Source organism: Anas acuta, chromosome 4 (genome assembly GCF_963932015.1).
Source record: "Anas acuta chromosome 4, bAnaAcu1.1, whole genome shotgun sequence".
In the NCBI taxonomy this organism is placed as follows: domain Eukaryota; kingdom Metazoa; phylum Chordata; class Aves; order Anseriformes; family Anatidae; genus Anas; species Anas acuta.
Window position 1 is genome coordinate 19115028 of NC_088982.1, and position 13735 is coordinate 19128762.

The 13735-nt window shown below is 42.2% G+C and overlaps 2 protein-coding genes across 3 annotated transcripts in view; one reads left to right on the forward strand and one right to left on the reverse strand.

Annotated features, from left to right (window-relative positions):
• The window catches only part of SEL1L3 (SEL1L family member 3), a 37829-nt gene extending 36582 nt beyond the window's left edge, over window positions 1-1247 (reverse strand). For both annotated transcript variants that reach the window (XM_068680056.1, XM_068680055.1), the window contains exon 1: window positions 1115-1247. In XM_068680056.1, coding sequence (XP_068536157.1) covers window positions 1115-1177 — 63 coding nt within the window. In that variant the 5' untranslated portion in view covers window positions 1178-1247. The remainder of the gene's footprint in view (window positions 1-1114) is intronic.
• Window positions 1248-1508: 261 nt separating this feature from the next.
• Window positions 1509-6361, forward strand: SMIM20 (small integral membrane protein 20). Its single transcript, XM_068680059.1, has 3 exons — window positions 1509-1642; window positions 4484-4540; window positions 5818-6361. The coding sequence occupies exons 1-3, from the start codon at window positions 1534-1536 to the stop codon at window positions 5853-5855; spliced, it is 204 nt and encodes a 67-aa protein (XP_068536160.1). The 5' UTR covers window positions 1509-1533; the 3' UTR covers window positions 5856-6361.
• Window positions 6362-13735: the final 7374 nt, after the last annotated feature.

Below are 13735 nucleotides of genomic sequence, written 5' to 3' on the forward strand. Positions count from 1 at the left end.
CCCATCCAGCAAGCAGCACAGTGCAAAGACCCCTGGAGTGATCCCACAGCGATGCAGCTGTGCCAGACCACGGACAGCAAACTTTTCTGGACAGTGGCTGAGTGTGTTCCCACCTGGTTACCCCTGCGCATTGCTCTCCAATGTGCTGGCAGCATGCCTATTCAATAAGTCTGTCTGTGAGGAACCCTAAACATCACTTCCCTCAGCATTACCTCAGACAACACAGGGTTAATTACACGTAATCTCTGGCTACAGAGAGCTAGGATGAAAGGATTACACAATGAGTGCGATTATGAGATTTAAAAGTAAAATTTTCCCAGTGTAGTAAACAGGCCAGCTATGGTGGATTAAAAATGGTATCATGAGACAGGCAGGGCTCAGTTAAGACAGGCACAGAGGCTTCATTGTGTGGGGCAACTTGATCGTAAAAGCTGTCCAAGTTTTCTTCTTGGATCTTTTTCTTAAACCTGCTGAACCTGAGGGAGCGATCTAGCCCACGCCATCACACCACTGCTGGAGTAAAATCGCTGTGGGAGAAAATCACTACGATTAGTAGGGAAGTGAGCATTTTCAGTGGTGAAATACTACAGAAACGGTGCCTTCACTGGCTGGAATACGATCTTAGCAGGTAAGAGCTCACCCCTGCAGAAATTCCACACAGCCCTTTGGGATCACACCGGGTCACACCATGCCTGAAGGTAACCCCAGTCCCTCACCTGCGCACAGCCGCCACGTCGCGCTGCTTTGGGATGTCTGAAGAGCAGACCCGCCACAACAGGGTGCCCACCTGCTCCTATGGACCCCAATCTGTACGCACACGAAGGCTTGGGACAGGAGTTTGCATTTCGCAGCAGCAAAGAGGCGAAAGGAGCTCAGCTCAGCTGACACCTTTACAACCCGATTTGTTTCCAGCAGCTGATGCGCCCCGAGGCAGACCCCAGAGGCACCCCCCTCTTCCACCCCTCAGGACTCCAGTTTAACGCGGTTCAAGCTAAAATGGTCCAGTTTAAAGGGCTTCACCACACACAGCCCCGAGCCCCCCAACCCCCCGGGGCCGGTCCCTCAGCCCCGCCACCATTTCACGGCCGCCCGGGGCAGGCGCTCCGCCACTCACCGTGAGGAGGAGGAGGAGGAGGAGGAGCGGGGGGACGCGGTGGGGCAGCCCGGCGGGCTCCATGCTGCCGCGGCGCCTCAGCAGCAGCAGCAGGAGGAGGACGAGGAGGCGCCCATCGGCGTGGCGGCGCTGCCCGCTGCCTGGCCGGCAGGGCTGCGGCGGATCCGGCTTCCCGGAGGAGGAGGAGCCGGCGGCCGGGCAGGGCAGCGGCTCGCCCCGAGCAGCAGCAGCAGCCGCCGCCCTCGCGTCCCCTCCGGCCAGCGGGGAGTCCGCCGTGCCCCGTCCCCCCGTGCCGCACCGGGAGGCGAGGAGCACGGCAGCGGGCGGCCGCCATCAGCCCCGGAACCGGCAGCGGCGGAGCCTCGGTGCAGGAGGAGGAGGAGGAGAAGGAGGAGGAAGAGGAGGGGGCCGCCGCCATCATGGCGGGGCTGAGCCGCACGCTGGGCATCTTCGGCGGCTTCGTGGCCGTGGTGGGGGCTGCCCTGTACCCCATCTACTTCAGGCCGCTGCTGCTGCCGGATGAGTACAGTGAGTGCCGGGGGGCCGCAGGGAGCTGGGGGGAGCCGTGTCCCCATGTCCCCACGTCCCCACAGGTCGCACGGCGCTGCCACGCGGGGCTCCTGCCGTCTGCCCGCCGCCTGGCGAAGCAGCTGGAGGGGGTTTCTAGGAAAAACGACAGAAAACAGGGCGGCAAACTCATTGATGTTCTCCGAGGGACTTTGGCCTCGCGTTGGGAGTGAAGTGAAATGTAGCTGGAAAGCAGCGGGGATTATTTAGGGAGGCGATGTTTGTGAAGGTGGACGCTGACCCCAAGGACAGGTGTTCTCCCCTGTGTTCCCATTGAAAAACCCTACTCTTTTTCGCTTAGCTTACTCCTTTTTACACGTGGTGTGGTCTCCAAAATTATGATGTGTGATCCTTCCTCAAGGAAGGGAGAGAGCCAGTGGATAATTTCCTCACCTGTGCTTGTGAGTTACATGAGCAAGTGTTCCCTGTCAGGAATTTTTTTTAAGTCTCTATTTTACACATAAAACGGGCGGTGTACAGTTAGTAAGTACTTACACTTGGTATTTAGTGTCTGATTGTAGGCTTTATTTATCACATTCTGCTCAAGCTCTCCTTTGGCTGCACCCGTAGTAACTTCCCTTCCACCTCAGGATGTTCCCTGTGCTCTTCTTGATGCTCACCAGTTGCGTAAGAGCAGCACAAACATTCACCTAACTCTTAGAGGAGAACATGGGATTTCATGGTTGTGGTACTGGTGGGAAAATACCAGTGTTAGTGTTTGGGCTGCAGAGGATTTAATTTTCTGAGTACAATCTAGTAAGCTGTATAGCAACAAAACTTCCAGAAGCCTAACACCGCCCCCAATTAACTTGAGCTGTGAGTGAATACTCGTTATCTCTGCGCATTGAGAAGCTGGGTCTGCAGTTGGACATCTGGGTTTGCATCCCATAGTAATCCTGCAAGAGGCAAGAATGGATTGTAGTTCGTGAGTGCCATTCAATTTTGTAAACATAAAATGCCGTAATTTCCTTCTTCAGTCTTGTGTTTTTTTGTGTGCTACCTGAATTCTGCACAAGTGAGGCACGGTATGCTCAGGAGCAAGTCTTTTCCGCGTGATACTCACACATCTTCAGAGGCAATTCCTAGCGGTTTAACAAATAAAGTAGAAGATATTTGGGAAAACAGCACGTAATCAAATTGCTAATTTGTACCATAAATTGTTCACACAGGGGTTTCTGACTTAATTTCATATAGAAGTGCTATCATTTTATAGCTTTTTAGTACCTCAGCTTGTAGCTTCGATGTTCCTGATTATTTTCGTGTCTGGGACTAGTTTTAAAATAGACTGTTCCTCATAATAAACACATAATTTAGTGGCAGCATTGAAACCGTGAGTTCCTTCCACCTCTTCCATTTAGATTAATTAACGCAGCTGGTTGACAGAATCTATTTGGGTTGAGGCCAGATGGGAATAAGGCATTTTCACAGTAGAATCCATGATTTTACTGAATTGTGAGGCTCTGCTGTACCATCCTGTGAGGTTGTTGTCCTACCACTGAGACTGGCTTTTTCTCATTTTTCTTTCTTTGTTTTACCCATTTTCCAAGTTGCTCCCAGGCCCCATCGTAGTCTCCCAATTGGCCATGCTGTGTCTCATCTCCATGTTTCTCGTCTGTTACAGTCTGTGCCAGTTTCTTTGCCTGACCAGCCAACAGCTCTTTCCGTTCACCCCAAGTGTGTTTCAGACAGACCTCTCAAATTGATTCCTATTTTGATCTCTGCCTCTCCTCTCATTTTAGCATCCATCTCATACTCTTTGGCTGTCCTTCTCCTCCATGTCTAGGAGTAAGTCTGATTCCTTGCCCTAACCGGTTCTGTTTTCTCTGAGTTTTACACCCTATTGTTTGAAAATGGATTGAGCTTTTGTATGCTAAAGAGTATGGAACAGCAATTCTTATTCTCAGTGGACAGAACTGAGTGCCTGTCCCCTTGCAATTAGGATCAGTGATACTCCTGCTAGTGCCTTAGGCATGTACCTAGACAGCCTGATCACATGCAGTGCTTGTGCATTCTCAGTGTGATAGGATGTGGAAAAATTCTAGTTTTAAGGTGGGCATAGTTCAGAGTTTCCCCTGAGACAGTGCACACGACAATTTTTTTAGAGGCTTAAAAAGTTCAGTGGGATTGACAAAAGGCTAATAATCCAGACAAGCTTTGACTTCCTGCTTCAAAGCACTACAGTAGTAAAGCCCTTGACTGGAAAGGGGGGAAAAAAGGGGAGGGAAATAGGGAAAATGATATAGTTTTGCCCGTTTCTCTTTCTGGAAGTGTTTAGATTTAAAAAACAAACAAAAACACTGAGACAGGTCCACTCTATGGAAAATATCCCCCATACTCAGTTTCATGAAGTTTTCCAGCAGTAATTTTATAGATGCTGCCGTGAAAACTGTGTGTGATGAGACAAAAGATTTTTCAGGACCTGAAGATGGGGATCACTGATTCTGGAAGTAATAAATCTTTTGAGGAGTTTTACATTGAGCATGTGAGGGGTAGCTCCTAAAAGTACTGGTCATTGCTTAAGTTATGGCATTACAACAGGTATTGCAGCATTTTTTAAAAAAGTAGTCATTACTTCAAGATGACTATCTTACAATTTGTTTGCAATCTCTCAGAACAGACTAGCTGTTAGTTTCTCTGCTATGTGTGAAGGCTCCATTTGTGTTGCATGCACAGATAACTCACCAGAATTTTACTGTGTAGGATTCAGAATGAAAGTATTTTTCAGTGTTGTTTTATTAGGAACAGGCAAGGTGTGTGGTATTTTCTTTTTGTAAGTAGTGTCCTTTCTGTTTTGTTTTCCAGAGAAAGAACAGTCAATAAACCGAGCTGGTATTGTTCAAGAGGATATTCAGCCTCCAGGTATACTCGATTCACGTGTCTCCATTGATTGCTTTAAAGGTCTTCCTGAAGTAAGACCTGAATATTTCTATAGATTTAAACAATACAGTGAAGATTACATTGAAAGAACACATGTATAACAAACTTACCATGAAAGTGTTTTCTCAGGCTTACAAATTATGTATTTACTAGACCTGTTTTCAGTTGATCTAACTGGCCAAGTGAAGTTTTAGTTATTTGGTAATCTTCAGTCTTAAACAGTTTCCACGCAAGAAAACCTGCTCAGACTAAAGGAACCATGAATGGTCCGGGCTGTAGCTGTAGAAAATACCCTGTTGTACCCTTGTTTTGTTGAGTACTGCCTTACAACTCAGCTTAACCACAATCTATGAAGAATTTATCAGTACCTTCCAGCCTCGTGGGAGGAGGGTTAAGGTAGAAATCCACAGCACAAATGGAAGTTTTGAATGCAACGATAATAGCTTTTTGATACCTGCTATTCCCCCGTGCTTTTCTACCTCTTGTTGGTAGAAAAGCAGGGGGGAACAAACCTGTAGTATGTCAGACCATCCCTGATAGTTTGTTGTCTCTTAGGTAACAGAGTTGGCAATTCACTGTGCAAGGTTGGCATTTCTTGTTTAAAGATACGAGAATGCTTGTCTTGATGAAACAGTTTGTATTCGAATATGTTAAAGGGTAACTTATTCCTATTTTTAGAAAAGCCTGACAGCAGCAGCAGGGGAAAATCCAATAGGATTAATGCCATGTCCTAACTACACACATCAGTTAATTCGTCAGTACAGGACTTGCTTTCCAAGAAGGTGGTGAAATGTTGAAGAAGAGCAGGAAATCATTACGAAATAGGAGTCTGTTAAATCTGCCTTTTTATTAAATAGTAAAGAAGATTGGACTGTCTCATTTATCCACGATGCAGGTACTTGATGACTAATCATCCTCAGTATAACTTTTTAATTCAAATTTAGCTGCCAATAAGAATTTACGAAACCTACTAGTTGAAAGCAAAATCCAGCCAAGGTGCTGTTCTAGTGGTTTTTTTTTCCAACAATATTGGAACACCTTACACGTGGGTGTAATAGATTTTCCATTATCTGAAGCTTAAGGTCAAGATGAGGTTGACTTTCTAAATATTTTTGCAGTCTTAAGCAGGGTTGAGAGCTCAGTGCAGAAAACATTAGATTCTTTCAATTCTTTTCCACAAGGCTGGAATAGAAGACAAGTTTGTTTTTTTCCGCAACACTACTTATGAACTGCTGGTCATTTTTGTATTTGGTTTATAGGGTTAAAAGTGTGGTCTGATCCCTTTGGAAGAAAGTAATGTGGCTGGCTGGGTGCATTGCAAGGCAGAACTGAAGACGGACTCTTCAGCTGTTTCTTCTTACACTGAAGTGTGCCTGTGGGTGTCGCTGGAGAAGAATTCTGAATATGCTGTGTGGGCGCATGAGGAGCAACAGACGCTACTGGCTGGAATGCCAAGAGGAAAAAAAAAATGCTAGTTTTGACAAAAGGTGCTTTGGTAACAATGCACAGATTGTTAGAGCGCTGAAGGATTAAGTTTAGAAGTGAAATATTTATTTCCTTGAGAAAAGGGAAGAAGAATTATTTTTTGTGGTTAATCTGTAAACACTTCTAGAAAAAATTATGAATAGGCTAAATCATGCAGACCACTGCAGTTTCCTCCCTAGTTTGAGAATTACTTTTTGTGGTTTTATGAAAACATGACAGAAGTTTATACCGAGAGAGACCACTGCAGATTTGTGCTCTCTTATGCAAAATATAACATGGTGAGTGTGAATTTGTACATTAAAATTTCTTCTTTTCAAACCTATGTGTATTTTTATTTCATTTATTTTGCGAGTAGTGCCAGCCATTCTCTCATGTCTCCCTTCCAAATAGGAAGTGGGAAAAATAGGATAAAGAAGCTCATGGGTCTAGATAAAAACAGGGAAAATGAATGTAATTATTGCCATTATAATAGATTTGGATAGTGAGAAGTGAACAACAACAACAACAACAAAAAACACATTCCAACATTCCCCTCCTTTTTCCAGGGTTAATTTCATTCCTTACTCATCTGCCCCAGCCCCCTAGCAGCACGTGGGGAGTGAGGTTATAGAGAGTTCATAGCAGTTACTCTGCTGCTCCTTCCTCCTCACACTTCTTCCCTTCTCCAACGTGGTCTCTCCACAGGCTGCAGCTCCTCTCAGGAGAACCTGATCCAGTGTGGGTTCTTCATGAGCTGCAGTTCCTTAAGGAAATAATCCAGGTGCTGTGATGTCTTCCATGGGTTGCAGTGTCAATATCTGCTCTGCAATGGTCCTCTCCACAGACTACTCCAGTGCCTGAAGTGCTTCCTTGCCCTCATTCTTTTCTGATCATTCATGTTACTATTTCTCACTTCTTTTTTCTTACTCTGCTTGTCTGCTGTTTTACCTTAAATACGTTTTCATAAAGGTGTCAACCACTTGGCTGCTGGGCTGTGCTTTTAGAAAGCACTTTTATGGTAGGCATACTGATCGTCAGAACAGCCTAGAAAAGAATTGCCCCTGCTAAAGATCTTTACCCTAACTGGATGCTTCTCTTAACAATAGGTTCTGAATAAATGATGTTTTCAGATTTCAGAAGAAAGAAGCACTCTATAACCTACAGTTTTTATGGTTTGTATCCTAACAAATATTGTTGTTAAGTATAGGTGTAGCACATACGTTTATCTTGAATATGCTGTCTTCTTTCCTTGGATTATTCTTAGTATCTGATTGTGGGACAAACATTTTGACCACTGCAAAATCATGTACATTATGTAGAATGCATTTGCAATGAGTGTTATTTATAAAGTTGAGGTGTTAATTTGCTATTTTTACAGATATCATTTGGCTTTATTAACGACAGATAAAATACTTGACTTTTATGATGTTCTCTTCCAAAACACCATTCTGTTACTTGCTATTCCTTTTCTACCTTTTGTTGTAATTCCCTTCCCATTCAAACGTGTACTTCCTCTCCTGACATTTTTTTAAGAATCTCCTATTATCCCAGTAAGCGTTACATTTTTTTATTTAATTTTACTTTTTATTTTTTAGCTTGCTTGCTGGGAAAATGTGAGCACACTTGATTCTTGTGAGTTCTCAGGTCCTCTCACAGGGTAGATGATGGCTGAAGCCAGAGTTCATCCAACTTCAGGGTTGTTGACAGAAGTTTCCCTACATGGCATAGCACAACTCTGTCACAAAGCTAATTCAGTCTTTGCTAGGAAAAGAAGAATCAAACTGAAGAGCGAAGAGGTTTCTATCACTTAAACATTTCTCCAATGAGAGCATGAAAATGAGGGAGCCTTGCTTTCTTGAGCAAAACTAAATGGCGATGAACCAGAAAGTTGCAGCAAAGTTGTTTCTTCTAAAATACCTTTCCAATGGAAATAAAGCATTGCTTAAGTACAAATAATCTATAACTGCCTAGTTAGAAAAAAAGGAGTTCTAGCAGAAACTGGAAATTGTTCAATATTGTTCAATAATGCTGCTTAGTGACACACAGCATACATCATGGTAATGCGGAACAGTTATTAAACTGCTCCTTCAAGATAAATGATGTGATAGAGGATATTAAATTATTTAATTTGGAGTTAGGAGATAAGACAACCTCTGCTACTCTTCCCGTGTTGTGAACTTGAACAATTTGCTGAGTCCGGATCTTTCCTAGACAAATATTAGATGGTTTCAGAACAGTGGCTGTGTGCTAACAGGTTCTGAGCCTTTTTGCCTTCATTTCACTTAAATGTTACAAAACACTTGAGTACGTGAACTTAATTATTTAGAATTTATAAAATCCAACATGTCTGTTGGTCATGATCTCTAGTTCGTTCTGGGGCCAAAATGAGATGACAACACATGCAAATAAGCTTGGTAAGATTTGTACTTTTTTTATATTGGATTTGCAGCAGTGCATATTTGTTGCATACTACCAAAGTGCATTGAAACTCTGAAAATGTTATATGTTTTAATGATTGTAACTCTTCATTTGCCGTCTTCAACCTGATAAAATGGGTGATTTGCCCTGTCTTTAAAGTATTAGAATACTGAATGCCTTTTTCAAAATATTTTTTATTTTATCTGGATAAAACTAATTACTCTTCTTGCAAACCAATACAAAACAAAACTATTAAGTCAACAAGGAACATACGGCAATAATTTGCAGTTTACACTGAAATTTTATACTATTGCTCTGGCAGTTGCCAGTTGCCTGGAGACTTGCCCAAGACTCCTGTGGGAAGTCCTGATCCTGCAGTTGGCTTTCTGGGCGTGGTGACAATGCTTTGCCCTGCTCCTGGCCACTGTACACAACCCTTCCCATCTCCTAACTGCTCAGCTGCAGGTGAAGTTGGATAGATAGCAAGTTGTGCTCCCTAAAAGTGTTTCCTTATCTTGCTCTGAAGTTAGGAGGTTTTACTACTTTTGTAGCCTGCAGCAACTACTGGTTTTCAGCACAAGCACGCAAAGCTGTTAGATGTTTATAATAATTCATTATTTTATATAATTGCTAGCACTTGGGAAATCTGCGTCTAATCTGCCCTTCAGAGAGGAATCCATTGTATGGTTTTAGTCTACCTGTTCTGATTGTTGGGATAGAAGGTTTGGGACAAAACATTTGATTAAAAAAAAAAAGTTTTCTATGAATGTTTTTTTAAAGTCATTTATTCTGTAATATGAATACTTATTTATTCTAGCTGGCATATGAACAACAAATATAACTTCAGCCTTTGGTGGACTTGGATTAAAGTTTGAAACACCGCTTTGACTTCCTAACAAAAGCAACTGCTTATACTAAATTTGGACCTGCAGTAAGCTGATAAATTTTGAAATTGTTAAAACTTGTGCTATGAAGAATAAGTTTGGAATTTTGGTCTAAATGCCACATGGCTCTGAAACACTGTAGATGCATATAAACCTTCAAATGCAAACATGACAGGAGGAGGAAGTATGGCAAAGGATACTGGCAAGAAAAAAAAAAAAGAGGAATTTTAAATATTTGCTGAAGACTGCACTTGATTTATTGAAGTAGTTCTCACTGGTAAGGTGAGAAGGGATTTTTTTTTCTTTTATACTTAAACACATTTAATAGCATCAACTGATCTGCAAAGTTTACTGTATATGTGCTTGCCCACAAAGAAAAAAAAAAGAAACCTGTCCAGAAAAAAAAGCAGTTTTTATGATTTTCAGTTTTCCACACCAAAATAAATCTACTTAACCTTCTTGCAGTCTAGCAATAATTAACTACTCATTTTCTCAGAAATGTGTACACTCCTACTGACCTTCTTCATGTTAACATGCAGACACAGCAGTAAATGAAAAGCTGCATTGACTTTTTCTGTGGTGCCACACGGCCCAGATAGAATGTTTGCTAGTGGAAGGAAATTATTTTCCAGCTTCTGAGAAAGTGCTGCGAAACATAGTTTTTATGTGGACAATGCATGACTAGAGGGCAAAAAACAAAGTGCAGGGTACAGCATATTAAAGCTTTCTTTTTCGCATAATAGCTTTGCCAGAAAAATGGTACAGTGTTTAAGACACTGTCTTGGAAATTAGGAGTGTGGTGGTCAATTCCCTGTTCCACCACATTTCTTTTTGCTGCCAGCAGGTAAGTAACACAGCCTGTCAGCTTCAGTTCTGTCTGTAAAATAAGAGGAATACTCCTCTTCCTTGTGAGGCAGGATGAAGATAAATACAGGGGTTGTTTGTTTTGATATTCTGGAAGCTCACCTGTTTTTCACAATATTGACAGTTTGTTACAAGATCTCCAAATCTGAGTATAAACTTCTACGTGCATGTTGAAGTGCTACCCAATATGTATGTTGCTGCAGTTACACAAAAAGCACAACACTGGTCAGGTTTTGTTACTGACCCAGGTGTCTGCTTAAGCAATTTTCAAATTTTTTGACTTGTCTTCTGAACCAGTGTGTCCTACCTTCTCACCTCACTAAAAGTCTTTCAGAGGGTTGCAAATACTGAGCAGGGAAAGTCAAGTGGCAATTAAGGGAGGTGAGGAAGAACTGGAAATGCTGCAGGAGAACAATGGTCTGTAGCCCTGGAGGAACACCTTGGAGGTAGGGTGGTGGGCATGAAGAGGAGCCAGGGCTTACTGGTCAGCTGAATGGACAGGAGCATGAGGGACACAGGACATAAATCCATGGGAAAGCAGCCTTCATTAGCTCTCCTGCTCACAAAGTGGGATACCCCTTTCTCTCTATGTTTACACCCCAGCAGATCAGAGGCAAACATTTCTAAAGAAAGTTCCTAGGCAAGACAGTGAAGTTATCATTAGAGGAGAGCACCGAAGGAGATTTAATGTAACTATCCTTCACTCTAGCCTACCTTGAGAAGTCAGAAATCATAGAATAATTCAGGTTGGAAGGGGCCTCATGTTGAAAAATGTATTTTAGGCCCCAATTCACAGGGAAAGGTGCCTCATCACTGTCAACTTTATCCTGTAGTTCAGTACAGTGAATATCAGCAATACCAATCAGGGTAGAGGAGAAAGATACTCCCATTGCTTCAGCAGAAATTCCTGTAGGAGGAGTTCTTCTTCTCAGCCACCCATTCACTCCCAGAACTGGGTGGCTCAGGCACAGTTTAGGAATGTATTTATTCCTTCACCCTGGAAGAAGAGAAACCACTGTGGATAATCAACCAGTTCCTTGGTTGATTATCTGTGACTTCTGGTGTGCCAGTGATTGTAGCAGGCCAGCTCTAGATCCAGATCTCCTCCCCACCTACAGATAAGAGGAAGGTTCATACAAGAGCTCTAACTTGTGCCATTACTGACTGAGCAGCACCACTAGGAGTCTTCTGAAACCTGGAAAGGAGGTAATCTCAGTAACAGAATCTTCATTATCTGCTTGTAGCTTCCTCTGAAATAAGCTCTCCATTCCCTTGGTCCTTCCTATAGTCATCCTGTGAGTGGCTAGCACAGAGTTTCTCATGGTTCTGTCAAAAATCCCATTATAAAATCCTCACATTAAGAACTTGGTTCTTGTTACTTTCCCCTGTATTTTCTGTGTGTTTTTTAATATGGGTTATGTGATTTTGTGGCCTCTGCTACCTACTGCCTGCCTACCAATCTGCCTATGGATCAAAGCAATGATGCCAGCAGTACCAGTAGCTGAAAGAGCCTCTTAGGAGCTGGAGAGGCATTCCCATACATTTAGTCTGGCAATCCTACTAACCTGCCACAGACTTCCTCCTAGTTTTCAGCTGACAAGCTTTTGGTTTGTAGCAAAAACTCTTGTTATTGTTCCCCATTGCACTAGTGCAGTTAATTTTGGTCCCATAGCTATCATTCCAGCTATTTCAAGTCTTTTGTACTGACATTGCCTCCCAAGTCATTTAATCAGAACATTTCATTAGTATACTGCTACTTTTTTGTGCCAAACAACTAAATTTGTCCCAGGATAGTTCTTTGAGGAATGCAACTATTAAAATCCCTCCAGGCCAATGACTTCCCTTTTGTCATTTCCGCTTTAGTTCCATACCTGGCTTGCGAGTCTTTTAACTACTAATTGCTTCCCACGTGACATTATTTAAATGCTTTGCTAAAGTCCAGATGGAATAAATCCCCTGAATTTCAGACATGTTAACAAGCTGGTTACCTGATTAAGTAGCAAGATTGATATTCTGACATGCTCTGCTATTGACATTTTTATTTGTATCCCCATTTTTCATTATGAGTTTGCCATGATCCTTGCCGTGAGAGTTTGCCATGATCCTTCTGTGCTTTTTTTTCTGGCAATAATGACAGCTAGGCAGAAGTTTTCCAAAAGAAGTCACAGAAGTACCCAGACACCATCATACTCTTTTTGTCTGCATGCACCATAATGCATATGAAATGAAAGACTGGCACTGTCAGAACTAAATAAACACTGTGAGAGGGTTCTGCCTTTCCAGCCTATGGAGAGACATTTGCTGGTATTGGTTATTTTCAAAAGCTCAAAATTTTACATTTTTCCTGTCTCTCTGCCATTGATTATTGGTTCATAAGAACTAGGCCTGACTAATAGAAAGTTGCTGTAAATTTTGTTCAAGAACACAAGGCTAGTTTTATTTAGTCACAAAAGCTTTCTCTCATTAAACTCTCAGAAGAGGAAGGGCAGTTAGCAAATCTTATTGACAAAGTGTGATTATTTCAGTTGTCATCTCTGCATTCATTAGCAAGATTATTCAGGGTGATGCAAATTAATATACATCTGGTTCTGTTTTCCACAGGTCAATGGGTGCATATCGCTTAGTAAGGCTCTTGACAAGGCAGGCATAACATCCAGATAATGACTGCCTTGAAGAAAATAGGAACTTTCTCTTGGCTTCAATCCTTTGGATTCACAGAAAAGGTACAGATTAAGGCATAAACGTAGTATTTCAGCTGTGCCAATGGTTTTAATGGAAAGACACTGATATGACATTATGATTCATTTGTGAACTGTCACATCCTTTGGGACCTACCTGGAATATGATGTGTGTGGTATGCTCTATTGGATCCTAGAAATTTTGAAGATGCCTCACTCCATCCAATTTTATGCAATATTTACAGCAAGTCACTACACCCCACCCTTTTCCAGGAGTCTTCTCACGGTAATGTGTTCTATCTAAAGTTCTGTTTAACTCTAAGTCTTAGAAGAGCAAAAAGTATTTCATTCCTTTTATTTTCTGCCTTCCAAGGAAAAATGTTTGCATACTACTCTCTGTTGAGACAAACATAAAATCTTCAAGACCAGGTTCAATTTCCAGACTCTAATCATGATATAGGGTGATTTCTAATCTTCTAGACCATTTTTCCTAAGTTGACAGGCAGACAACTCCAATTCTAGAGTGGTCTTGCTGTGTGTTCTGCTGGTAGTGCAGAAATGTTTAGTCACAAACACAGTTTCATTCTGAAGAAGCATTCCATAGGATTTAGGATTAACTTGCTTAGGCAGCTGTCTCTTGTGGGATATAAAGCAGGTATATATATATGTACAGCAGGTATAAGGCTCCTTCCCACCTAATTCTTTCAGGATTAGGCAATTTTGTCTCCTCTGCAAGTTTTGAGATAACTCAAGAGAAACTAATGTATACTTATTGTAGAGGGACCTTTCTTTACTCATGGTCTGTATCTGTCCTGGAATAGACCCTGAACTGGATTTTCATGTCTCAAGTACCTGCAAATATCTTCTGA